This window comes from Sus scrofa, chromosome 18 (genome assembly GCF_000003025.6).
Source record: "Sus scrofa isolate TJ Tabasco breed Duroc chromosome 18, Sscrofa11.1, whole genome shotgun sequence".
NCBI classification, from domain to species: Eukaryota; Metazoa; Chordata; class Mammalia; order Artiodactyla; family Suidae; genus Sus; species Sus scrofa.
Genome location: NC_010460.4, coordinates 45,986,872 through 46,014,263, shown reverse-complemented (window position 1 = coordinate 46,014,263; position 27,392 = coordinate 45,986,872). Strand labels below are relative to the sequence as shown.

Here is a 27,392-nt window from a genome sequence, read left to right as displayed (position 1 = left end):
TAGGAAACTGGGATTTTCCAGCATTGCAGTAAGATCACTATTCTATTTTTAATGAGAATTTTGTCTATTTTTTATTTAGTTACAGCCCAGTGACAGAACAAGAGCATAATTTGTTACCTGATGAGACAAAGACTAAGAGAGTATGTGTTGCATCTATAGAGAATGACTAATGGGTATAGAGTGGTTTTCAAACAGCTCTGTGGCATTCTAGGGCCTCTGGGAGTTTTCATACAGACGCCCCAGCCTGGGAGTGCCTTCTCTCCTTCCTTCACCTAGTTTCAACTGTAGTAGGGCTCGTCTCATTTGTTTTGGATACTGGGCTTCTTTGTAAGATTTTATCTAATTAAAAGGCTAAGATAGTCTGAACACTCCAGTGAACTTGCATTTCTGGGAACTCAAGGTTTTTTATACCTGTCCATGCTTTTGCTTCTGCCTAGACTGCTCTAGGCAGCCTCTCCCTCCCTTCCCCGGCCGCCCCCGCCTCTCTCTCAGCTTCTCTGTAGAGAGTTCTTGTTCATTCCTCAGTATTCGTGGTGGTTTAATAATATGTCTGTGAGTTCTTTGATAGTCTTTCCTTCAAAAGTTGGGGCCTCGTTGCCATCCCCTTAAGTGTTACTAAGTGCGCTTAGGAACTTCCAAGGAATAGACTATGTAGAAAGCAAGGGTGTGGGACGTCCAAGCTTCGGACCTTTCCGTCTCTGTCTCTGTCCCTGTCTCTTTCTCAGTTCACTCGTTCTCGGGAATTCACCTGCAGTCTCATGGGCACACTGAAGCAGCCCCATGGAGAAGCCCACTGAGAGGGACTAAGTGAGGCCACCTCCCAACAGCTGTGTGAATGCTCCTGACGGCCGCTTTATGGGAAATGTTGAGCCAGCCCTTGAATTCTGGATGCACAGAAACTAAATGAGAAAAAAAAAATCTATTTTGTGGTCATTTGTTTTGCAATAATCATAACTAATACAGTCCCCAACTGAAAAGATATTTATCTGTGATATGTTCCTGAAATGCCTGAGTGTTAATGATTTTCTTCTTTCTCGTAGTCTTTAATATATACCTTGTTTGCAGAATTTGTTCCATTGCATTGTCTGTTTACATTTCTGTCTCCTGCTGTGAGATATTTGTATTCTCAGATGTCTGGCACAGTTCTTGGCATCCTATACATTGAATAAAGAATTAAAAAAATAGTCCAAATCTGAAAAAAGTCACCCAGAGAATAAGACAAAGGGTAAAAATGTCATCTCTGTCTCTGCTACAGTAACTCTTAGTTTTGACCAGAGATGATAAATAAGCTGAGAAATCCTCAAATGGAATCAATACTGTATTTTCACAATGTGTGAGCATATAAAGCAGTTCTCTGTGCCCTTGTTTCAACGAGTGATAGACAGTCCTGCCCAGATGGTGTTTCTAGAATCATAGGGTCTGTAAGAGACCAGGATCAATGTTTGTTTTGTTTCGTTTGTCTCTTTTTTAGGGCTGTACCTGTGGCTAGGGATCAAATCAGAGCTGTCGCTGCCGGCCTACACCACAGCCGCAGCAATGCCAGAGCCTTAACCCACTGAGTGGAGCCAGGGATCAAACCCACATCCTCATGGATACTAGTCAGGTTCGTTACTGCTGAGCCACGATGGGAACTCCAGGATCAGTGTTTTGACTAGGTTTATAGATGAGCAAGTAAGGAATCTGTCACCATTCAAACAAGCCCTGGATTTATGGCTTTGACCAAGTACAACTTGAAGATATAATTTACCCAACTACATGGGGTGTTTGTTTGTTTGTTTGTTTGTTTTCAGAAGCCAGAGCTATATAGATAGCCACATTGAAATGGTGAAGTGGCATCTGGTTCATTCCATGTGGGGCCCAGTGATTTGGAGTGAGAATCTTCTGGGCATGTCAGACTACACGGGCCCTGAACAATTAGGTATTTAAAACTGAAATTTAATGATGAGGATAATTTGTGTTTTTATTTTAAAGATTATTTAAATACTAGTAGGAGAATATTCTGGATCATCTGGAGGTCTGTCTAATAGCTTAGAACTGCCGTGTAATTTCAGGTCCTGAGTTTATGACTCATTGTTGCTCAACTGGCCCCTCAAGTGACAGGGCTTAACTTCTAATGGCCTGTTTCTCAGATTGAGGTCTGTGGCTTGTGCTTTCAAGGATCCACAAGTTTTTACATTTGGAAAACAATGATAGAGACAATAAATGCTTCCTCTGAGGGGGGATTATTGATTTTTCATCTGTGTAGTCAAGGGAAGGTTTTATGAGGAGCTGGCATCTGAGCTGGCTCTCAAGGACAGGCCCTGTATGCTTTCTCTTAACAAATGACATCAAGTGTCCGTTTAAACTCTCTGCTTGAGAAACTACCCTACTTCCAGGGGCCATTCATTACTTCCTGGTTATTCTTTTAGAGCCACTGCGTGTTAGTTATATTTAATGATAGTGTGGCCAAGAGAGAAGATAGACTGGGAATCCTGCGTGGAGAGAGGTACAGAGAAAAGGAAAGGGTGGGGCTTGGCCAGGGGACAGAATAGTTCGGGTTAATTGAATGACAGGCAAATGTAGGCTACAGACTGGGGTGCAGTGCTGGTGAAACCCCTTGTGAAGGGTGGGCTTAAGAGTGTGTACTGAGGCAGGGAAGGAGGAGTTTATGCAGTCTTTTTTTGCAGAGGTGGTTATCATATGTTGATGGGGACACCTCTGACAATGTCCCAGCCACAGCAATGCCAGATCCAAGCTGCATCTGAGACCTACACCATAGCCGATGGCAATGCCAGATCTCTGACTCACTGAGCAAGGCCAGGGATCAAACCCACTTCTTCCTGGATACTAGGCTGCAGCACAACAGGAACTCCTATTTTATTATTATTTTTTAAGAATTCTTACTCATTGGTGAAGATTTCGGGCATGTGGAAGATTTTCAGTTTGTGTGTCATCTTTTATCCTTTTGCAAGACACGTCTTGTGTATGTGCCTTGACCTTGCCGAAGGGGTGGAACTGGGCAGCCATGTTTAAATTGTATAATCATGCCTACTCTTACCCTCACCCTAGCTGGTTAAATCCAACTGGGGACCTGATTGTAGGAGAACCAATCTATTTCCTGGACCGTGGCTTGTGGGGATTTGAAATTTGGACCCTGAGAAACAATTAGTAAGATGAGGATGAGGATGGTGTCGGAACGGAAAGACCGTGCCAGGTTAAGCTGTGCTGAGAGCAAGAGGAGCTTGCTGATGGAGTTCCCGTTGTGGCTCAGTGGTAATGAACCTGACTAGGATTCATGAGGATGCGGGTTCAGTCCCTGGCCTCTCTCAGCAGGTTAAGGATCCGGCGTTGCTATGACTTGTGGTGTAGGTTGCAGATGTGGCTGGGGTCCCGTGTGCTGTGGCTGTGGTGTAGGCCAGCAGCTGCAGCTCTGATTCAACCCTTAGCTTGGGAACCTCCCTGTGCCATAGGTGTGGCCCTAAAAAAAGCAAAAAAAAAAAAAAAAAAAAAAAAAAGAGGAGCTTGCTGAAAGAGGTGAAGAAGGAAGACAAGCGGGGCAGAGATCAAATACATGTAGAGAGAATAACCCTGGCTTCCACTTTTCTAATTCTAGTTCTGTTTGGCTTGCATGTAATTTGTTTCCCATCTGAGTTTCCAACCCGTTTCTGGGTTGCCTGTTGTATCTTTACAATAAAATCCCCCACACTTTAGCTAATTGGAGTGTATTACTCCTTCTTTCATCCACATAGCACCTTTCTAAAATAATGCTGAATTTTCAGATGAAGTATTGTTCTCAAGAGACCATCAGGGGAGTAGTGTCAGCTCATCAATTTAGGCGCTAAACCAGCTTCCACCCAGGAAGCAAGAGGAAGACAGGTATGGCTTCAGTGTATTAGTGAGAACTCTGGAAACAAGTTGGCACGTGCATCTTGACCTATGCTTGCTGAGATTCTACCTGCTGATGGCCAAGATCTCAGCAGTCACTATGGTCTACACTGACCAGAGCCAAGAACATTTTGAAAAAAAAAAACAAAAAACAAAAAAACCTGTATATAGTTTTACCCTTAATTTGGAGCTACAACTCACGGATACCAGTTGGATTCGTTTCTGCTCTGTCACAACAGGAACTCCTATTTTATTATTAACTTTCTACTCTCCTTTGTAACAAAATCTCGCAGCTGAAGAAAAGTCATTGCCATTCTTTCAAGTGTCTGATGAAATCTAAAGATCTCTTTATACGAACTGCAGGATTTAATCAGGAGTGGGTCGTATGACTGTATGTACTGTAATGAATTCCAAGTATTGTAACGTGCTGAGGTTGTCAGTAACTGAATTCCTGGGTAAATGCAACTTGTAATTGAAAATCTTTACATTTTAGTTCCACCTGTCATTTTTCTAATTCTATTCAAAGAACGTCTATCAAAAGTTATGCTTTAGTGCAAGTGTATATCATTGGAAATTATTAATTCCAACATGTTGGTGATTTGGAAAGCTTGACATTTTTCAGGGTTGTTTAAACCATAGGAATGACTTTCATCCTGATAAGTAATCAATTTAGTAAATATGCGGTAACAATGGGAAGTATTATTTTAGGCAATTTCCTTTAAGATGCTAGGAATCTTTTTAAGGCAGACATGCAGCTGGAAGTAACCCACAGGGGATGGAGACCCTGGAATCTTCTTTGCACTTTTTCCTGGAAGACCCCTCGCTCTCCTGCCTTTCCCCTGTCCATTTGTGGGAATTCTGTTCTTCAAATACAGAGGCTAATGGCAGCGTAATGACATTTTGCCTTTCCTTTCTCATGCTAGGTTTCTTTGAGCTTGGAAAATTTACAAGGAACAACCAAACTGCACCACAAAATGATATTGATATTATGGGATTGCATCAATAGCATTGGCTGTTTCATTTCCATTCACTTATCAGCCATATTTACTTCTCAGATATTTCCTTAACCGGAATTGACTGTACTATAATTGCCTATTTCTTTGGTCCATTGGCTGTTAACCTTGAAGTGACTGGGGTAGAGCTGGCGAGGCCTTCCCTGTCAGGCCTGACCTCTCACTATGCTGGAGAGAGCGCTGCCATGACAACGGCGACACATGTCAGCTAAGCAATGTGCGCCCTAGAAAGACTCCTGTATTGAGAAAATCGATCTTGTAATGGTGCCACGGAGCACATTCGCTGAACTGCCAAGTGTTCTAGGCTTAATCATTTATTTCATCTAGCAGAGAGAAGAAAACATAAAAGAAATGAAATGAATTTGACCTCTGTCTTTTGAGTGACTTTAGTGCTACAGTGAATTCTAGCAAGTGCCTCTTATGAATTTTAAAAAATTACATTAGGAATAACATTTTGAAGTGAAATGACTCTTGTAATGCCAACCCTCCAGAAACATGTTATTTCAAATGTCAGATACATAATAGTCATTTGCTATTTTCTGTGTATGTCCAGGGGTTAGCTCCGTCTTGGGTATGTTTCAGGCAAATGATTATAAAGGAGCCAGGAAGGAAGCAGCCAGAGCATGCTGCTTCGGCTCTCTCCATTTTCCTCAGCGTAAGGTGACTTCCTTTGTGCTGATTGTCACAGGGTTTAGTGAGGAGCATAAGCAGTGTCTCATATTGACAGCTTTGAACCCCTCTCCGTTTTACAGAGTCTTCCAATAGCATGTTCCTGCCTCTGTCTCCAGAGTGGCGTTTGTCTCCCTGACAGTTAGTCCTTGGACAGCCTGCCATTGCCTTGATAGGCTTGTCATTCATTCCTTGACACCTCTCACTCATCTGAGTTTGGCCTGCTGGATATGCAAATGATCGGAGAACTGAAAACCACAATCCCTCAGCCATGATGGCCCGCACGTCACCGTCACTGTTCTTGACCCGAGCGTTCCGTTGGTAGCCAGGGAGTGGCGAGGGCTAAGCCAAGGGATGGCGAATGCACTTGTGACCTTTTTTTGGCCCAGGTCCAAACTAGGTTTTTAAAACAGCAAACACCCCACACAAGACAAACACCCCAACGCCTAAAGATTGTAGACAAATCTCTCTGATAACCTTGCCCATATAAATAAATATCAGTGAGAGTGATTCTAGTGAAAAGGATCTCTTAAGATTTTCAATGCGATATGTCTGTCTCTTGTGCTGTGGGATATTTTATTGCATTTTTGCCCTCAAGTGGAGCTGACGGGAGCCAAGCTTGTAATTTAAATCAATAAGAACCCTTTACCATGGCCATAAAATACTTGGCTAAACCTTTGAAGTGGCCACAGTTGAATGCACAGTGAACACAGTATAAATGTTCCTTAAGATGTATTGTATGAGACCACTACTAAAACAGCATTCAAAGGAACCGGCCTTAAGCATCTCCTGTGACTGATGAAAGCGGGTCCCAACTGCTTTTGATCATTTACATGCACTGTTCACATTGCCACGCCAGGTCACTCCAAACAAGCCCGCTTAATTGGCACATCACCCAGCTGCAGCCTTCTGCTTTCTCCTCAGACCTTTGCACCAGCTTTTTGGCGGGGCTTCTGGCATCTGGGTTCCCTTCTAAACCAAGAATCTACCTCTGATGAGCTGCTTGTTGATCACTCCCCTTCCTTTCCACTGTAGCTGGGAAAACAGAACAAAGGCTGGTGGCTCTTCCCTGTGCAGGCAGTGCTGCACACAGGTGGATCAGTAAGGCTGGCTGAGCTGTGCTCTTTGTAGAGAACCAAAGGCCGAGGGGCAGCTCACCTGTTAGTTTCCTGTGGAGCGGCTTGATTTTGGAATGAGTTCTTCAGAAAACTGTCGGACTTAAGAGACAGTATTGGTCTCCACTGTGTGCTCGCCACTCCGCCCCGCGCCTGCTCTCGGCCTTGCCTTTTCTCCAGCTCCTTCTTGCTGCCTTTGCCTCTCCTTTGTGTGGGTGGATGGGGCGCTGGCCGGCCGTCTGGCTGGTTGGATGTGTCCTCACTCTTGTCCCCCTCTATGTCTTTGTCTCTCTTTATGCCTCACTCTTTGTCTTTCTTTCTCTCTGTCTGTGTCTGTCTCTTTCTCTCTCTCTCAGATTCTAAAATCCTCTCTGATTGTGCAGTCACCGAGAACGGTAGTCTTGAGTGTGGACCTTGGCCGGGAGACCTTTGCGGGTCATACTGGCTCACATGGTTGGTTGGTAGTGTTGTGGTTATGCTGACGGCACAGGCTCAAACCCAGGGGTAGGCATTCCCTCCCAGAACCATCAGCTCCTGGCTGCTGCCTCACAGAAGCCACTTCTTTTTTTTTAATGATTTTAATTTTCTTCGTTGTAGCTAGTTTATGGTGTTCTGTCAATTTTCTTTTTTTTTTTTTTTTTTTTTTTTTTTTTTTTATATTTAATCTTTTTTTTTTTTTTTATTAAATTTTATTTTCCCACTGTACAGCAAGGGGGTCTGGTTATCCTTACATGTATACATTACAATTACAGTTTTTCCCCCACCATTTCTTCTGTTGCAACATGAGTATCTAGACATAGTTCTCAATGCTATTCAGCGGGATCTCCTTGTAAATCTATTCTAGGTTGTGACTGATAAGCCCAAGCTCCCGATCCCTCCCACTCCCTCCCCCTCCCATCAGGCAACCACAAGTCTCTTCTCCAAGTCCATGATTGATTTTCTTTTCTGAGGAGATGTTCCTTTGTGCTGGATATTAGATTCCAGTTATAAGTGATGTCATATGGTATTTGTCTTTGTCTTTCTGGCTCATTTCACTCAGTATGAGATTCTCTAGTTCCATCCATGTTGCTGCAAATGGCATGATGTCATCCTTTTTTATGGCTGAGTAGTATTCCATCGTGTATATATACCACATCTTCCGAATCCAATCCTCTGTCGATGGACATTTGGATTGTTTCCATGTCCTGGCTATTGTGAATAGTGCTGCAATGAACATGCGGGTGCATGTGTCTCTTTTAAGTAGAGCTTTGTCCGGATAGATGCCCAAGAGTGGGATTGCAGGGTCATATGGAAGTTCTATGTATAGATTTCTAAGGTATCTCCAAACTGTTCTCCATAGTGGCTGTACCAGTTTACATTCCCACCAACAGTGCAGGAGGGTTCCCTTTTCTCCACAGCCCCTCCAGCACTTGTTATTTGTGGATTTATTAATGATGGCCATTCTGACTGGTGTGAGGTGGTATCTCATGGTAGTTTTGATTTGCATTTCTCTTATAATCAGCGATGTTGAGCATTCTTTCATGTGTTTGCTGGCCATCTGTATATCTTCCTTGGAGAAATGTCTATTCAGGTCTTTTGCCCATTTTTCCATTGATTGATTGGTTTTTTTGCTGTTGAGTTGTATAAGTTGCTTGTATATTCTAGAGATTAAGCCCTTGTCAGTTGCATCATTTGAAACTATTTTCTCCCATTCTGTAAGTTGTCTTTTTGTTTTCTTTTGGGTTTCCTTTGCTGTGCAAAAGCTTTTCAGTTTGATGAGGTCCCATGGGTTTATTTTTGCTCTAGTTTCTATTGCTTTGGGAGACTGACCTGAGAAAATATTCATGATGTTGATGTCAGAGAGTGTTTTGCCTATGTTTTCTTCTAGGAGTTTGATGGTGTCCTGTCGTATATTTAAGTCTTTCAGCCATTTGGAGTTTATTTTTGTGCATGGTGTGAGGGTGTGTTCTAGTTTCATTGCTTTGCATGCAGCTGTCCAGGTTTCCCAGCAATGCTTGCTGAATAGACTTTCTTTTTCCCATTTGATGTTCTTGCCTCCCTTGTCAAAGATTAATTGACCATAGGTGTCAGGGTTAATTTCCAGATTCTCTATTCTGTTCCATTGGTCTGTCTGTCTGTTTTGATACCAGTACCACACTGTTTTGATGACTGTGGCTTTGTAGTATTTCTTGAAGTCTGGGAGAGTTATGCCTCCTGCTTGGTTTTTGTTTCTCAGGATTGCTTTGGCGATTCTGGGTCTTTTGTTGTTCCATATAAATGTTTGGATTGTTTGTTCTAGTTCTGTGAAAAATGTCATGGGTAATTTGATAGGGATTGCATTGAATCTGTAGATTGCTTTGGGTAGGATGGCCATTTTCACAATATTGATTTTTCCAATCCAGGAACATGGAATATCTTTCCATTTTTTTACATCTTCTTTGATTTCATTGATTAAGGTTTTATAGTTCTCGGCATATAGGTCCTTTACCTCTTTGGTTAGGTGTATTCCGAGGTATTTGATTTTGTGAGGTACAATTTTAAAAGGTATCGTATTTTTGTATTCCTTTTCTAATGCTTCATTGCTGGTATATAGAAATGCAACTGACTTCTGAATGTTAATCTTATATCCTGCCACTTTGCTGAATTTATTAATCAGTTCAAGGAGTTTTGGGGTTGAGTCCTTAGGGTTTTCTAGGTATAGTATCATGTCATCTGCATACAGTGACAGTTTGATCTCTTCTCTTCCTATATGTATGCCTTTGATTTCTTTTGTTTGTCTAATTGCTGTGGCTAAGACTTCCAAAACTATGTTGAAGAGCAGTGGTGAGAGTGGGCATCCCTGTCTTGTTCCAGATTTGAGTGAGAAGGCTTTCAGTTTTTCCCCATTGAGGATTATATTTGCTGTGGGTTTATCATAAATGGCTTTGATTATATTCAGGAATGTTCCCTCTATACCCACTTTGGCGAGGGTCTTGATCATGAATGGATGTTGGACTTTGTCAAATGCTTTTTCTGCATCTATTGAGATGATCATATGATTTTTGACTTTTTTTTTGTTAATGTGGTGTATGATGTTGATTGATTTGCGTATGTTGAACCATCCTTGTGAACCTGGGATGAACCCAACCTGGTCATGGTGTATAATTTTTTTGATATGTTGTTGGATTCGGTTGGCTAAGATTTTGTTGAGAAGTTTTGCATCTATATTCATCAATGATATTGGGCGATAGTTTTCTTTTTTGGTGGTATCTCTGCCTGGTTTTGGAATGAGGGTGATGGTGGCCTCATAGAATGTCTTTGGGAGTATTCCTTCTTCTTCAACCTTTTGAAAGAGTTTAAGGAGGATGGGCACCAATTCCTCTTTATATGTTTGATAGAATTCACCTGTGAAGCCATCTGGTCCTGGGCTTTTATTTGTAGGGAGTGATTTTATGACCTCTTCAATTTCATTTCTAGTGATTGGTCTGTTCAGTTGGTCTGTTTCTGCTTGATTCAGTTTTGGCAGGCTGTAAGATTCTAGAAAATTGTCCATTTCTTCCAGATTGTCAAACTTATTGCCATATAGTTGTTCATAGTATTCTCTTATGGTTTTTTGTATTTCTGCTGTATCCGTTGTGATTTCTCCTTTTTCATTTCTAATTTTGGTGATTTGGGTTCTTTCTCTCCTCTTTTTAGTGAGTCTGGCCAGGGGTTTATCAATTTTGTTCACCTTTTCAAAGAACCAGCTCTTGGTTTTATTAATTTTCTCTATTGTTTTTTGAGTCTCTATTTTATTGATTTCTTCTTTGATCTTTACAATTTCCTTCCTTCTGCTGACTTTAGGACTTCTTTGTTCTTCTTTTTCTAATTCATTTAGGTGGAGGGTTAAGTTGTCAATTTGGGATCTTTCTTCTTTTTTGAGAAAGGCCTGGATTGCTATAAATTTCCCTCTGAGCACTGCTTTCGCAGCATCCCATAGATTTTGAGAGGTTGTGTCTTCATTATCATTTGTTTCAAGATAGTTTTTAATTTCCTTCGTGATTTCCTTATTGACCCATTGGTTTTTTAGTAGCATGTTGTTTAGTCTCCATGGAGTAGGTTTTTTCTCTTTCCTTTTCCCATGGTTGATTTCTAATTTCATGGCATTGTGGTCAGAGAAGATACTTGAGATAATTTCTATGCTCCTAAATTTATTGAGATTCGCTTTATGTCCCAATATGTGGTCGATTCTTGAGAATGTTCCATGAGCATTTGAGAAGAATGTGTATTCTGATTTTTTTGGATGTAGTGTCCTGAAGATATCAATTAAGTCTAACTTTTCTATTGTTTCCTTTAGGATCTCTGTTGCTTTATTGGTTTTCTGTCTAGAGGATCTGTCCATTGATGTGAGGGGGGTATTTAGGTCTCCTACTATGATTGTATTCTCATCAATATCTCCCTTTATGTCTGTTAATATTTGTTGTATGTATCTGGGTGCTCCTATGTTTGGGGCATATATGTTGACGATAGTAACATCCTCTCCTTGGATGGATCCCTTAATCATTAAATAGTGTCCTTCTTTGTCTTTCTTTATGTCTTTTGTTTTAAAGTCTATTTTGTCTGATATGAGCGTTGCAACTCCTGCTTTTCTGTCATGTCTATTGGCATGAAATACTTTTCCCCAGCCTTTCACTTTCAATCTATATGTATCTTTTGTCCTAAGGTGAGTTTCTTGTAGGCAGCATATTGAAGGTTTTTGCCGTTTTATCCACTCAGCCATTCTGTGTCTTTTGATTGGGGCATTCAGTCCATTGACATTTAAGGTGATAATTGATAGATGATTATTTATTGCCATTTGATCCTCGTGTTCCAGTTGATTCTATGGTTCTCCATTCTTCTTTTTTTTTTTTTTTTTTTTTTTTTTGGTTGGATGGTCTCCTGTTATTATCTGCTTGAGTGTATTTTTTTTTCATTTTTTGCAAATGCAATATTTGGTTTTGGCTTGTGGTTGCCCTGTTTTTTAAGTATGCTAACCCCTTCCCATAATTGTGTGTTTTAGCCTGATGGTCCTGTAAGTTCAAACACTTCATTATTATATTAAAATTAAGAAGAGAGACATACATACAAACAAAAAGGATTATTTACCTCCTAACATCCCTTGCCCACATTTTATGGTTTTGATGACTCTTTTATTTTTTTCCTTTTTAATTTTATTTTGTTTGAAGCATGTTCATGATTAAATCTGTATGCTGGCTTATTTGAGTGACTGCTCTCTGATTGTATCTTCCTCAGTCCTAGTTCTTCCTCTTCTTCTTCTTTTTTTTTTTTTTCTTTTCTTTTTCTTCCCTTTCCTTCCTTTCTTTTTGGTTTAGAGAAGCCCTTTCAATATTTCCTTTAACCTGGGTTTTGTGTTGCTGTATTCTTTAAGTTTTTGTTTGTTGGGAAAAATTTTTATTTCCCCTTCTATTTTAAATGATATTCTTGCTGGATAAAGTATTCTAGGTTGCATATTTTTTCCTTTGAGCACTTTAAATATCTCTTGCCATTCCCTCCTGGCCTGTAGTGTTTCTGTAGAGAAATCAGCTGATATTCTTATGGGGGTTCCCTTGTAGGTAACATTCTGTTTTTCTCTTGCTGCCTTTAGGATCCTCTCTTTATCACTAACTTTTGCCATTTTTATTATGATGTGTCTTGGTGTGGGTCTGTTTGGGTTCAGTTTGTTTGGGGCCCTCTGTGCTTCTTGTATCTTGAATCCAGTATCCTTTAGATTTGGGAAGTTTCCAGCGATAATTTCTTCAAATATATTTTCCATTCCTTTATCTTTTTCTACTCCTTCTGGAATTCCTATTATGCGTAGATTGGCCCGTTTTATATTATCCCATAGGTCTCTTATATTGCTTTCCAGTTTTTTGATTCGGTTTTCTGTCTGTTGACCAGATTGAGTGATTTCCATTATTCTATCTTCCATATCACTGATTCGTTCTTCTGCATTATTCATTCTGGTTTTTACTGCCCCTAGTTCAGTTTGCATCTCTGCAAATGAATGTTCTAGTTTTTCTTGGCTCCTCCTTATATTTTCTAGCTCCTTTCTGAGGGTATCTGCATTGCTGTTCATATCTTCTCTTAATTCCTTCAGTATTTTCACTATTTCTCTTTTGAACTCCAGGTCTGTCAGACTGCAGAGATCAGTTTCATTGTTGACTGTTTTAGGTGAGTTCTCCTGTTGGTTTGACTGGGGGTGGTTTCTCAGCTTCTTCATCTTGCTTGTTGTCTTCTTTCTCCTGAGGGAGTTGTACTCTCCGTTATCGGGTAGTGTTTGCCTTGTCACTGCCCTGGAATATTTCCTGAGGGCTGTCGTTGTTGGTCAATCTTTTTTTGAGGCAGTGTGGCTTTTCTGGAGTGTTGATGGGACTAACAGTGTTTCTTTGAAGCAAAGGAGGACTTCCTGAGGGCAGACAGGACTGGGAGGTCCACCCCACGATGGTAGCAGATTTCACTTGGTTCTCAGCACCCTCTGGGGTCTTGGGCGGGTAGCAGGGCCCTTGGAAACTCAAGAGGTTCCTCCCCAGGGCAGCCCGACTCAGAAAGACCGTCTGAGATCTTTTCCCGATTCCGCCAGGCTTGTTGCAGCTTTTCTGGGCTGCAGGGGGTCCTGCCTGGAGCTGGCAGTCCTATGCAGCTGGTCCACTAGGTCTCAGCACCCCTTGGGGTCTTGGGCGGGTAGCAGGGCCTTTGGAGACTCAAGAGGCTCCTCCCCAGAACAGCCCGACTCAGAAAGACCGTCTGAGATCTTTTCCCGACTCGGCCAGGCTTGTTGCAGCTTTTCTGGGCTGCAGGGGGTCCTGCCTGGAGCTGGCAGTCCTATGCAGCTGGTCCACTAGGTCTCAGCACCCCCTGGGGTCTTGGGCGGGTAGCAGGGCCCTTGGAGGCTCAAGAGGCTCCTCCCCAGGACAGCCTGACTCAGAAAGACCGTCTGAGATCTTTTCCCAAGTCGGCCAGGCTTGTTGCAGCTTTTCTGGGCTGCAGGGGGTCCTGCCTGGAGCTGGCAGTCCTATGCAGCTGGTCCACTAGGTCTCAGCACCCCTTGGGGTCTTGGGCGGGTAGCAGGGCCTTTGGAGACTCAAGAGGCTCCTCCCCAGAACAGCCCGACTCCGAAAGACCGTCTGAGATCTTTTCCCAAGTCGGCCAGGCTTGTTGCAGCTTTTCTGGGCTGCAGGGGGTCCTGCCTGGAGCTGGCAGTCCTATGCAGCTGGTCCACTAGGTCTCAGCACCCCCTGGGGTCTTGGGCGGGTAGCAGGGCCCTTGGAAACTCAAGAGGTTCCTCCCCAGGACAGCCTGACTCAGAAAGACCGTCTGAGATCTTTTCCCAAGTCGGCCAGGCTTGTTGCAGCTTTTCTGGGCTGCAGGGGGTCCTGCCTGGAGCTGGCAGTCCTATGCAGCTGGTCCACTAGGTCTCAGCACCCCCTGGGGTCTTGGGCGGGTAGCAGGGCCCTTGGAGGCTCAAGAGGCTCCTCCCCAGGGCAGCCCGATTCAGAAAGACCGTTTGAGAACTTTTCCCGATTCGGCGAGGCTTGTTGCAGCTTTTCTGGGCTGCAGGGGGTCCTGCCTGGAGCTGGCAGTCCTATGCAGCTGGTCCACTAGGTCTCAGCACCCCCTGGGGTCTTGGGCGGGTAGCAGGGCCCTTGGAGGCTCAAGAGGCTCCTCCCCAGGACAGCCCGACTCAGAAAGACCGTCTGAGATCTTTTCCCGATTCGGCCAGGCTTGTTGCAGCTTTTCTGGGCTGCAGGGGGTCCTGCCTGGAGCTGGCAGTCCTATGCAGCTGGTCCACTAGGTCTCAGCACCCCTTGGGGTCTTGGGCGGGTAGCAGGGCCCTTGGAGACTCAAGAGGCTCCTCCCCAGGACAGCCCGACTCAGAAAGACCGTCTGAGATCTTTTCCCAAGTCGGCCAGGCTTGTTGCAGCTTTTCTGGGCTGCAGGGGGTCCTGCCTGGAGCTGGCAGTCCTATGCAGCTGGTCCACTAGGTCTCAGCACCCCCTGGGGTCTTGGGCGGGTAGCAGGGCCCTTGGAGACTCAAGAGGCTCCTCCCCAGGACAGCCCGACTCAGAAAGACCGTCTGAGATCTTTTCCCGATTCGGCCAGGCTTGTTGCAGCTTTTCTGGGCTGCAGGGGGTCCTGCCTGGAGCTGGCAGTCCTATGCAGCTGGTCCACTAGGTCTTAGCACCCCCTGGGGTCTTGGGCGTGTAGCAAGGCCCTTGGAGACTCAAGAGGCTCCTCCCCGGGGGAGCCCGTCTCAGAAAAACCGTCGGAGAATTAGGTCGATCTATTCACGGCCTGGCTAGGCTTGTTCTAGCTTTTCTGGGCTGCAGGCCTTTTCTAGGGGGCTGGTGGTGTTTGGTGCTGCTCTGTGGAAGTGTAGCCCCTCCAAAGGGCAAGCAGGCCTGTGCAGGGAGAGCCCCTGCGGTGGTAGGCTTCAGGCAATTGTTGAGGCCAGCCCTCCTGGATGGCAGGCAGCCCCAGGTTCGGTGAGAGCGTAGGGAGTGGCGGGGGTGGGGGGAGGGAATGCACTGGGAAGCACAGCTTTCTGCTAGCTAGCGGGCCTGTAAGCTTGTTGTGGCGTGGGGGGTATTCTATGGGGACCCACCCCTTCTTCTCTCCCCTCCCCAGCACGGGTGCAGACCAGGCTCTTCTCCCAGGTTCCCTCTGAGGCGGCTTTCCACTTCCCCGCCCCTAGAGTATTGCTCCCTTCCTCTGCGACAGCTTTGTTTTCTAGTCTCCCAGGCAGTCTCTGCCCCGTCAAATGGTTTAGAGACCTCCCAAGCAGTTTCCGCTCTTCCCCGCCCCCCTAGCCCGGGGACTAATCTCTGGAGCCGAGGTCTCGGTGCCCAGCCCCCCCCCCAGGCGTCCCCCGGCCCTTTCTTGGGGACTAACCTTCGGAGGCGAGGTCTCGGTGCCCAGCCCCAACCCAGGCGTCCCCCGGCCCCCTCTCGGGGACCAACCTTCAGAGCTGAGGTCTCGGTGCCCAGCCCCCACCCAGGCGTCCCCCGGCCCTTTCCCGGGGACTAACCTCTGGAGCCGAGGATTCAGTGCCCAGCCCCCACCCAGGCGTCTCAATTTTTGGTGACTGTGCCCGTAGTTCAGATGGTCCGTTGGGTTCTTGATCGTTTTTCCATACTCCGACTTACTGCTACACTCTTCTCTGCATCTGGAGATTCCTCCGGTTCGTTTGATCTTTCCCCCGGTAGGAGACTTTCCAGGGTGCGGGATCCCTTTCTCCTCCGCAGTTCCCTTTCGGGAGCGCCCGTCCCGCTCGGATTCACCTTCTCTCACTCTCCTCTTTTCTCCCGTTCTGCCCAATAATGTCACGAATTTCTTGCCGTTATTGGAGTTTAGGTTCCTCTGCCAGCGATTGGTTGCTGTTCTGTGCGAGTCATTTCTTCTGTAGATGTGCTTTTTTTGTTGTGTTTGTGGGAGAGGGCGAGCGTGTCCCCCTACTCCTCCGCCATCTTGTCCTCTATCTCAATTTTCTACTGTAGAGCAAAGTGATCCAGTCGCACACACATATGTACATTCTTTTTCTCACATTATCCTCCATCATGCTCCATCATAAGGAGCCACTTATTCTTGATGAGAAGCCAAAGATGGGAACCAGAGTCAGGGGCCATTTTCCACTTTACCTGGTAGACTACAACCTGCCTCACGGCTTCCCTGGTTTCAGCACAGGATCATGTGTCCCAGTGGTTAAGGGACAGACATACACTTCTTCCCGAAGGCACTTTCTGAACGGCTCGTCCAGGTACTGACTCCCTTCTGGGGCCACACATCATGGAAAGGAAACCATGAACTAAGCTGAGAACATGTAGACTTCAGCCAGGCACGGATTCCTTTGTGTGCTGTGCTACTTTTTCACTCGCGTTTAGTAGCTGAGGAAGTGCTTATGGGTATTTGCTTGTAGGTAAATGTCTATACGAGTGGGAGTGGGTGATGCAGACCTCCCTGCTCCTGCCCTGTTCTGCCTCCTTCCTGTTTGCTTCCTCTATGTCTTTTTGCTCTAGGCTCATTACCAGGGACCACACTGTGAAAATACCATTTCTTATCCAAGGTGCAGAATGTGTCAATTAAAACTGATATGAAGGAGAAAAACAAGCTCCAAATGCCTCTCTAGTCATTGCTTTGGGTGTACATTTCATTCACCCGTTTTTTTCCCAGCAGGTGGGTATTGAGCTCATGTAAGCCCAGCATGCAAAGGGCGATGCAAAAGAGCAAGGGATGCGAGGAGCAGAGGTCCACATGTTCCATGCGGTGGGTTACTGGGAAGCGTTTAAGTTGGCATCTGGTCCAGCCAGCCATGATGAGTTGGGGGTAGGGGCCTATCCTGTTGTCCAGTACGTGGCCACGTGGGTGACCAGGGCTGTGGATTGGGCAGGTTCCTTAGAAGAGGCTGTGGCACTGCAGCCTTAATGAGGCTAAGAGGTGAAGGGACTTGACTTTGCGGCACCACCTGAGGGATGCTGATCTGAGAGTCTCCTGGCAACAAGCAGCCATTGAAGGGTAATAAGTGGAGGGTGATTGGATTCTGTTTGCCTCTTTTTTTTTTTTTGTCCCTTTAGGGCCGTACCTGTGTCATATGGAGTTCCCAGGCTAGGGGTCGAATTGGATCTGTAGCTGCTGGCCTACACCACAGCCATAGGAATGCTAGATCTGAGCCATGTCTGCAGCCTACACTGCACTCATGGCAATGCCAGATCCTTGACTCCCTCAGCGAAGCGAGGAATTGAACCTCTGTCCTCATGGATACTAGTCAGATTCATTTCCCCTGAGCCATGACGGGAATGCCTCTGTTTGCCTCTTTAGCAGGTGCCTGTGGCTCTGTCCTGGAGAATGAGCTGGAGGGGCACATGGATGCAAAGGGAAAGCCAGTTGGGAGGGTTGGTGAGAGACCTAGAGTGGCTGTAGGGACAGGAAGAATTGGGTGGGCAGACGGGATTAGATGGTGGAACAGACGGACTGGAGCTCAACTTCTCTCATAAAAACAACAAAATTACAACCAAATGCTGAGCAACCTTCAACCAAATGGACTGGAAACTTTCAAAAATATATCCTACTCCAGAAGACAAAGAGGAGGCCACACCAAGTGGTAGGAGGGGTGATTACATGATATAAGCATCCCCATACCTGCCAGGTGGGAAGCCCACAGACTGAAAAGTAACTGTATCACAGAGACTCACCTACAGGAGTGAGAGTTCTGGGCCCCACGTCAAATCCCACGCCTGGGGATGGATCTGGCACTGGGAGAAAGGGTCCCTGGAGTATCTGGCGTTGAAGTCCAGTAGGGCTTGAGTGCAGGAGTGCACGGGACTGAGGGAAACAAAGACCCCATTCTTGAAAAGCACACAGAGACTTTCATGTGCACTGGGTCCCAGGGCAAAGCAAAGTCTCCATAGGAATCTGGGTTGGACCTAACTGCAGTTCTTGGGAAAACAGGGGGTGAATGTGGCTTGTTGTGGGGAAGGGCACTGGAGGCAAAGCTCCTGGGAATATTCATCAGCGAACATTTCTCTGGAGGTGGCCATTTTGGGAAAGTCTGGCCCCACCCAACAGCGCTGAGAAGCCCCAGGCCAAACAACAATCCAGTGGGATCACAGCCCCGCCTGTCAGTAAACGGCTGTCTAAAGACCCCCCAGGCACACAGCCCCCTCTAATCTCACCTAGGGACAAAGCCCCACCCACCAGAGGGATAGGAATCAGCCCCACCTACCAGTGGGCAGGCACCAGTCCCTCCGTCAGGAAGCCCACAGCAAGCCCCCCATACCGACTTCAGCCACAAGGGGGGCAGGCACCGAAGTAAGAGAGGCTACAACTCTACTGTCTGCAAAAAGGTCGCCACACCAAAAACCTATAAAAATGAAAAGACAGAGAACTCTAACTCAGATGAGGGAGAAGAAGAACTGGGTGGATTCTCTGTTTTGGCAGTAGTGGTGGCCATCTCCTGTCTCTCTCCCCGGGGACACCTGGGCCCAGTCACAATGATCCCCTTTTAGTGCCTCAAGCTTGCTGAGCTCATTTCCTCCTTAGGGCCTTGGCATTTGCTGGGACCTTTCTCCCTCCTGCTAAACCTACTTAGTCTTCAGTCTCAGCTCCAGTGCCCCTTCCTTAGAAAGACTTCTCAGACACCTCTTCGCACACAAAATCGCTGAGACCCCTAGTTTGCAGTTATAGTCATCCTTCAGTATCCATGAGGGTTGGTTTCAGGATCCCCTTGGGTACCGAAATTTGAGGATGCTCAAGTCCCTTATATGAAATGTCCTAGTATTGCAGATGACCTATATACCTACTCCTGTATACCTTAAATCTCTAAATTACCTATACTTCCTAATACAATATAAATGCTGTATAAATAGTTGCTGGCATGCAGCAAATTCAAATTTTACTTTTTATAATGTTCTGGAACTTTTTCCCAAATATTTTTAATCCACAGTTGGTTGAATCCATGGATGCAGAACCTGCAGATACAGAGGGCTGACTGTAGTTATTGAATGTCTGTTTTTCTTACATTATAATGAAAGTCTCTTGAATTTAAGAACTCTGCTTTTCGGGAAGTTCCCATCATGAATCAGCTGATAACAAACCCAACTAGGGTTCATGAGGATACGGGTTTGATCCCTGGCCTCAATCAGTGGGTTAAAGATCCGCTGTTGCCATAAGCTGTGGTGTAGGTCATAGATGTAGCTCGGATCCCGTGTTTCTGTGGCTGTGGTGTAGGCAGGCAGTTGTAGCTCCGATTCGACCCCTAGCCTGGGAACTTCCATATGCCGTGGGTGTGCCCCCCCCCCAAAAAAAGAATGGTGCTTGTCTTAACCACATAAAAAAAAAAATCCCCTACGCTAATATCCTGCCTGTTATGTAGTGGGACACTTTTTTGAATGAGGTATGCTCACATTTTTTCACACTGTATTGTTCAATACAGTTTGGCAACCCCATTTTACAGTTGAGTAAACTGAGTCTCAGAGATCACAAAGCAGGGCAGACCCAGGATTTGAGGTTAAGTCTATTTAACACGAAAGTCCTCACTCTTCATATCATAGCAGGAATGAGGTGAGATAATTTCATTCAAACAATCTATTTCAGAATAAGCCAAAGCCAGAACACTATGAATTCATTTTGTCTCACTTGTGGCAGCCTACTGAGATCAATTTAATTCACTTAGTGTTTATGGGGTGCCATGAACTCAATTCACTATGTTAAATAGGAGGGCAAGAAGGGACCAGCTGGGCTTCAGGGAAATGCCTGTAGGAAGCTGAACATTGAGGCCTTAAGAGGAGAAGCTGGGTGCCTCCAGAGGAGCAACCTGGCTAAAGGCCAAGGTCACTGAGTTATTAGGGGTGGCCTTTGAGGGTGGCAAGGGCCTGCTGTCCCTGACCCTTGCTGAAATGGGTAAATCGTTTTCGTTGGGTATTTCATGGAAAGGGCTTGGGTTTGGAGTCACCCTCTGCTTCTTTCTAGCTAAGTGACGGGGCAAGGTGTTCATACTTCCCAAAACCCAGTCTTTGCATCTGTAAAATGAAGCTAATGATACATACTTTGCAGGGTTGTAGTGAAGATTTTATGAGAAAATTCATAGAAAGCACTGGACTTATTGCCTGGCATATGGTATCCGGTATTATTTGTGGCCTCCCTTTACTGGTGAGATGCTAGGAAATATCCTTCTGCTCTGCCAGTAGATCAGCCTGGGAGGGAGTCACAAAGTAGCATTTCACCGTGGGGAAGCTGCTGTGAACATGAAGTACTATTTATCCAGGTACTGATTTTCGGTTCTTTTGGATGTAGACGCCTAGGAGTGGAATTGCTGAGTCATACGGCACTTGTATATTTAATTGTTTTGATAAACCACCAAACTGTTTTCCAAAGCAGCTGCAGCATTTTACATTCCCAGCAGCAATGCGCAAGGGATCCTGTTTCTCCATAAGTTCTCCAACACTTATTTCCTGTGTTTTTTTTTTTTTTTTTTTTTTTTTTTAATTTTCTGGAATACAGCCATCCCAGTGGGTGTGAAGTGGCGTCTCTCGGTGATTTCAATTGGCATGCCCCGCATCTTTATTGTCTTTTTTGGTCGTCCTGGTTTCTTTGACTCCTCAGATCATCCCTGATGGCTAATGCGTTAAAGAGGCTTCCACGGGGAAAGAGGTCTGCCTGTACACTTCTAGTTGGATTTTAAATCAGTACAAACTCTGTGGAAGGTTATTTGGCAACATTCCTCATTGAAATTACAGATGCGCACACCCCTGTGACCCAGCAGTTCCAAGGCTAGGAATCTGTCTTATGGATATACTCCCATGTGAACAAAATGATGTATGTATAAGGTTATTCACTGCAATGCTATTTATAATATTTATAATAGCAACAGATGGGAAACAAACTAAATGCCCCTCACTGGGGGACTGGTTAAACAAATTTGGCACAGCCACACAATGGGATACTGTACAGCTGTAAAAAGATGGAGGCATTGCTTTGTGTGCTGAGATGGAAGGAATTTCAAGACATGTTGTCACATGAAAACAAATCAAGATGTAGAACAGTGTATACATATAAGACAGGCATGTCATATAAAAATGAGAAAAAAGAATATATGTGTGTGAGTGTGTGTGTATGTTTTCTTGAATATTCATGCAATACCTTGGGGGGAGGAAATTGGTGACAAGAAGACAAGGGTGGGAAAGACAACTTTTGCCATCTATCTTCCTATGTCAGACCCTTTCAATATATTTCCTGTTCAAAAAATTAAAAACTAAATGCAAATGCAGACAATTCAGAAATACCTACAGGTCTCGTTAATTTGGGCTCTGATAATTCTGACTTTATGGTCATTTTGATAGAACCTGGACTCTAATGTGAGATTTTCGATGCAGACCAACACCAGGGATGGGGTTGCAGGAGAAATAATTCAAGCTCTCATCCTCCTCTTTCCCACTGCAGTTCTGGCTGCAGCCTCAGCTTTGCTGACCTGACCACAATTTGACCTTGAGACAGCCTGCTGGAGGCCAACCCAAGTAACCTCCCACAGTGCCTCTCCCTCTGGGTCCCAGGAGTCCTACTCTCAGTGGGGATCGGACTAAAGCTGTTGGGATCGAGTGAGCAGAGGGGCAGATGTGGCCCTGGGCACAGGATGGAGACTGTGTGCAAGGTTAACCTCTGAACCTGACACTTGGAGCTCAGAGCCACTCTCTGCTGTGTAACCCAGAGAGCAGACCAGACCACCCAGGAACAAACTGCCACTTTCTTACTAAGTGACTTTGGGCAAATCACCACACATTTCAGAACCTCTTGTTTTCTCACCTCTAATGGGGTTAATAAATGCAAGATTGTTGCATGTAAAAGATGAAGACTATCAAGAGGGCTTTCCTAGTGTAAGCTCTGTAAAGTGTCGTAAGAACATGAAGGGTCACCATGAAAAGTCCACGTCGGCTAAACATCTGTTGTGTGCCCAGATGTTTGAGAGCAGGAGGGACAACAAATCAGAGTCACACATTCTCCAGCCTTCAAGGGTTTTGAGGACTCATAGGCTGGTGAGAAAGGTAGATGTGAAGACAGTTCATTCGACATTGTTGAATGTGCAAAACAGACTAGAATATGCCCCGTAAGGGGCCAGAGAGGGGGAGGGCATTAACTCTAGCTAAGACCTCAGCAAAGCTTTCAGAGACCAGACTATGTCAGGGTCAGATTGGAAAGGGAAGTAGGAGGTTGCCAGACACAAAGGGAAGATTCCAGGTGGAGGAAATATTCAGTGAAAAGGCAAGAGGGGAGAAGGAAAGATGTGTCTTTGGGCAGGTCCAGGCAACTGCCTGCTGCAGCGTGTGTAGGTGGAAGCTGAGGCTGAAAAGGGATGAGTAGGACACATCTTGGAAGCCTTCTTATGGGAGGTCAGAGCCCAATGACACAGTAAGGAGGAAAAGGAAAACAGCAGTTTGGAGCAGCAAGGGATCGTTTTATAGGTCCCCTCATTCAGACCTAACACAAAGACCCTGAGCTTTTTCGCTCCAGGCACCACATGAATTCAGCTCCCAGGCAATAAGTCAGCCCAGACTTTGTGTTGTCCTGGTTGAAATCCTAGACATCATGGCGACCCAGAGCCAAGCCACCCTCACCACGTAGTCCCCCGCCCCACAGCATCTGTGAGCAAAGGAGGTTGTTATTCCCAGGATGAAGTCACGGATCTGGAACACAGCGATGCTCTCCTGTTGATGAGAGCTGCCCCAGAGAAGAGTCTTCTGCTCGTGGTGTGTCCCAAGGTCAAATGTGAGACATCTCATGCTCTGCTATTGGCCTTTCCAAAACTCAGACATGGTCATCCCCCGCCCTCCCCCAATTTAAAAGCTGCCATGAGCCCTCTTTGGTCGCAGAATCTAGCCTAAACTGGTCGGCCTAATGCCTGGGTGGTTCACAGTGACCCCTTGCCTTCCCTGTATCCTCATCACCTGTTACTGCCCCCAGAAGCACATGCTCTCCCGCCTCTGCTGCCTGGGGAAGGCACACTCACCGCGGAGGTGCTGGCTGAAACCCACTCTTTGCAAAGCCTGCCCCAATAGTGGAGACCAGAACACGTCACCTCCTCTCCAGGGCTCTCAGCATTTGGCACTCCCCTCTCTTTGGGCTCTTTCCAGATTGTTCATTTTTGTGCCCATTTTTTAGCAAACCTGTGGTTCCTTGAGGACAGAGGCCGTGGGTAATTCTCTCCGTGGTCTCAGCCCAGCTCTGTGTTTGGCTCGTCTTAGGTGCTCAGACAGTGCTTGTTGATGGATGCATGGAAGCCTGGGAGGGAGGAGGAAGGTGTGGCCTCTGGAAAAGATGTGAGAGAAAGTTTTCTGAAAGAAGGATAAGAGTGGTGAGTATCCTCTGCTTCCTTTCATCCTGTTTTTCTTTCATTCTCACACTCATTTTTTTGGGTGCATCCTTAGTGTTCTAGAAATACCTTCTGTGCTGGGCTTTGTGATTTGGAACGAGGATACCCAGATAATGCTTGTGTACCAGAACAGTTACTGTGGGTGATAAACCAGGGACCTCTAATGCAGAGGTCTAGTTTATATTCCTTTGTCGAATATATTAGAAAATATTAGTTACAATGAAAGTGAGATGTAGGAAAAACATAATTCAGTGTTCTGACACCGGATTGTTTTCTATGGTCCACAGGCTAATTTTATTTGATTTTTTTCTGTTTGGAATTAGAAACTGATGATACTTTCACTTTTTCCCTTAGGAAAATACTTATGGATTCAGCCATCTTACTTTGAGGGTAATTTTCCAATGATTCCGCCTAAATGTTTCTCTTTTAATTTCATCCCAAGGCCAAGCTTTAATGCTTAAAATGATTAGTTCACACTACAACTAATTTAGAATTTGAGTTAATATGGACACAGTTTGCTGTAAATTCTCATAAAAAGGATTTGAAATAACCCTTTATCTCCAAAGTTTCAGAATTTTACTTACAAATGTACAGAATTTCATCCAACATTCTCACAATTTTATAAATCAAGGGCTCAAGAAATCAAAGCCTCTTGAATCATCATGGCCTACCAGCTATTTCTGAAGACTTTACTGCTTTTTGATGCATGCATAGGTAATGTAGGTCCATTAAACTGTAATTTTTAGGAGTTCTTGTTGTGGTTTAGTGGGTTGCGAACCCGACTAGCATCCATGAGAATGTGGGTTTGATCCCTGGCCTCACTCAGTGGGTTAAGGACCCCAGCATTGCCACAAGCTGAGGCATAGGATGTGCCTTGGATCTGGCATGACTGTGGCTGTGGCATAGGCTGACAATTTCAGCTCCAGTTCTACCTTTAACCTGGGAACTTCCATATGCTGCAGGTGTAGCCATAAAAAAAGGAAGAAAAGAAAAAAAATTCAATTTTTAGTCTATCTCATTTGCTTATTAAGCTTTATTTATTGAAAACCCAATTCAACCAAGTATCTGTGTAAGGTAATATGGATAAAGACTTTGTAAATTGGTGAAAACTATGCCACTTTTCAGTGTCATTAATGTCTACATGTAGTTGTAAATGTAAGACTGTATTTTTAAAGATGTAGACAATTATGTACCATTTCTGGTATCTGCCTACCATTTCTGTTACAAATAAATCTTTATCATTTTCCATAGTAAGAGAAACAAAACCGGAGAATATTTCTACTTTTCATGTCTTCCTATATACTTGAGAGAAACTCTTACTCCCCAGCTACCTGCACCTTCAAGTCAAGTATGAGGAGTCCCCCCCCCCCATTGGAGATAGAAAGCGACTTAGACATAAAGCCCAGCACCTATCTTCCCCTCCCCACAATATGCTTTCTGATCATCTTCCAGCGAAGTTGGTTTGAAGGCTCTGGATTTTCTTGTTAATTGGAGTATAGTTGATTTATAGTCTTGCATTAGTTTCAGGTGTATAGCAAAGCGATTCATGTAATGTAGACTGTTACATTTGGAATGGATAGGCGGTGGGGCCCTACTGTACAGCACAGGGAATTGTGTATGACTGGGTGACCTGGCTGTACAACAGAAATTGAAGAAACATTGTAACTCAACTCTACTTTAATAAAAAAATTTGAAATAAAGAAAAACGATTCATATATATGTACATATATATATTCTTCATTTGATTCTTTTATAGTTTATTACAAGATATGGAATAGAATGCCCTGTGCTATACAGTAAATCCTTGTTGTAAGGATTTACTTACAACAAGGATTTACAACAAGGATTCACTATTTTATATATGGTCATGTGCATCCGTTGATCCCACACTCCTAATTTATCTCTACCCCACTTTCCCTTTTGGTAACCGTAAGTTTGTTTTCTATATGTGTAAGTCTGTTTCTAGTTTGTAAATAAGTTCATTTGTACTATTTTTAGATTCTACATATGAGTGATGTTGTAATATTTGTCTTTTTCTGTCTGATTTATTTCACTTAGTATGAAAATCTCTAGGTCCAACCATGTTGCTGAAAATGGCGTTTATTTCATTCTTGTTATCACTGAGTAGTATTCCATTGTGTACATGTACCACACCTTCTCAACCCATTCATCTGTCGATGGACACTTAGGTTGCTTCCATTGTCTTGGCTGTTGTAAACAATGGCACTGCCAACATTGGGGTGCCTGTTGTCTTTTCTAATTGAAGGCTCTGGCTTGTTGACCATGGCTTCAGGCTGCTGTTCCGTGTGGTTAGTCTCAGTGAGCCCTCTGGAAATCCAAAGAAGCATCATCTACCAGGGGATTCATTTCTCATCTTAAAATTCCTCTTTATTTTTATTTATTTATTTAAAAATTACTCTTTAGAGACAAGATTTAAAGATTCACTCTCTTGAGCCTAGAATTCTTTCCTCAGTGTAATGGGTGGTTTGCCCAGAGGGCTATACTCTCCCTATGGCAGCCACAGGGATCTTTGAAAATATAAATCGTATCCAGTAAGCCACCTTCTCATTGTACTTCCCCCTGAGAATGTCTCACCACGTCCTGCCGGGTCCTGCAGCAGCCTGCCCTGCTGCTCCCTCTGCATCCCTAGTCCCCGTCCCTCCCCTTCACTCCCTGCTCCAGCTCCACTCTCTGGACTGGCCCCAGGCACACCAATCCCATTGTTTCTCCAGGGACCTTGAGCATTAGGTTTCTCTGCCTAGTATTGTTTCTTTTCATCTTTATCATGGCAACATCTTCATTCTCTTCCTGGACCTTTATGCTTGGTAATTACTTCTCTTCTTACCTGTTTTCTTCCACACTAGCCTGTAAACTCCATGGGCGCAAGCACTGCAGGTCCTCTCACTGTTACCCATCCAGGCCTGGCAGCATGCCAGTTGTGTGCCAGAGTCTCTTCTCCTCCCCACAGTAGTAGGGTTTCAGCTACACATTGCCAGGCACCAGCTAGACCATGTTACCAGCTTCTTTTGTGCCTGGGAGGCTAGGTGCCCAAGCCATCACCTGCAGAGTGAGAGAGGAAGTATAACTTCTGCCTCAGTTGCCTGGAAGCCAATCCCTAGCCCTAGACTGGTGCTCCCCTTCCTGAGGGCAGGAGCATGGCACTGCCCATGACCAACTTGACCCTGTAGACAAGGGCAACACTCTGGAGGGTGGCAGAGCAAGTGGATGGAAAGACGTGGACCTAAATGACCACATATGGCGGAACCTTCCCCAACCTTATAATGTTATGTGAATGCAGAATGTGCTTCTTTAAGCTACTGTATTTGGTGGTCTCTTTGCTATTTGGCTTACCTTCCGCCTGACATACAGTTGAATAGTATTGGATGAATGAGTTACGTGTCAGGGGCTCACCATTTTACTCTGTGCCATCATGCCACAAGGGCATTGCAAGGAATCATTCATTGAGCACCTGCCAGGCCCTGGAAAAGCACACCATGAACTGTCTTATGTTGGTTGCATTCCAAGGCTCCTTGGTGGCTTGCGTGTCTCACTACACTGTTGGCAGCTTTTGCTGTACCACCCAAAAGAAACCCAACTTGAAAGAATGTCACAAAGTGTGAAAGTAAATCTCTCTGTGCGAAGGTTCTAGGTCACTCTGTTATAAAAGTTCTCGTGTGAGGAGTTCCTGTCATGGCTTGGAGGTTAATACACCCGACCAGTGTTTCCATGAGGACGTGGGTTCGATCCCTGGCCTTGCTCAGTGGGTTAAGGATCCAGTGTTGCCATGAGCTGTGGTGTAGGTTGCAGACATGGCTCAGATCTGGCGTTGCTGTGGCTGTGGTGTAGGCTGGCAGCTGCAGCTCCCATTCAACCCCTAGTCTGGGAACTTCCATATGCCAT

At 45.0% G+C, this 27,392-nt stretch overlaps 1 protein-coding gene across 1 annotated transcript in view; it reads left to right on the top strand.

Moving 5' to 3' along the window:
* The window catches only part of LOC100521594, a 53,851-nt gene extending 29,505 nt beyond the window's left edge, over positions 1-24,346 (top strand). The window contains exon 6 of the mRNA XM_021078745.1: positions 23,365-24,346. Coding sequence (XP_020934404.1) covers positions 23,365-23,469 — 105 coding nt within the window. The 3' untranslated portion in view covers positions 23,470-24,346. The remainder of the gene's footprint in view (positions 1-23,364) is intronic.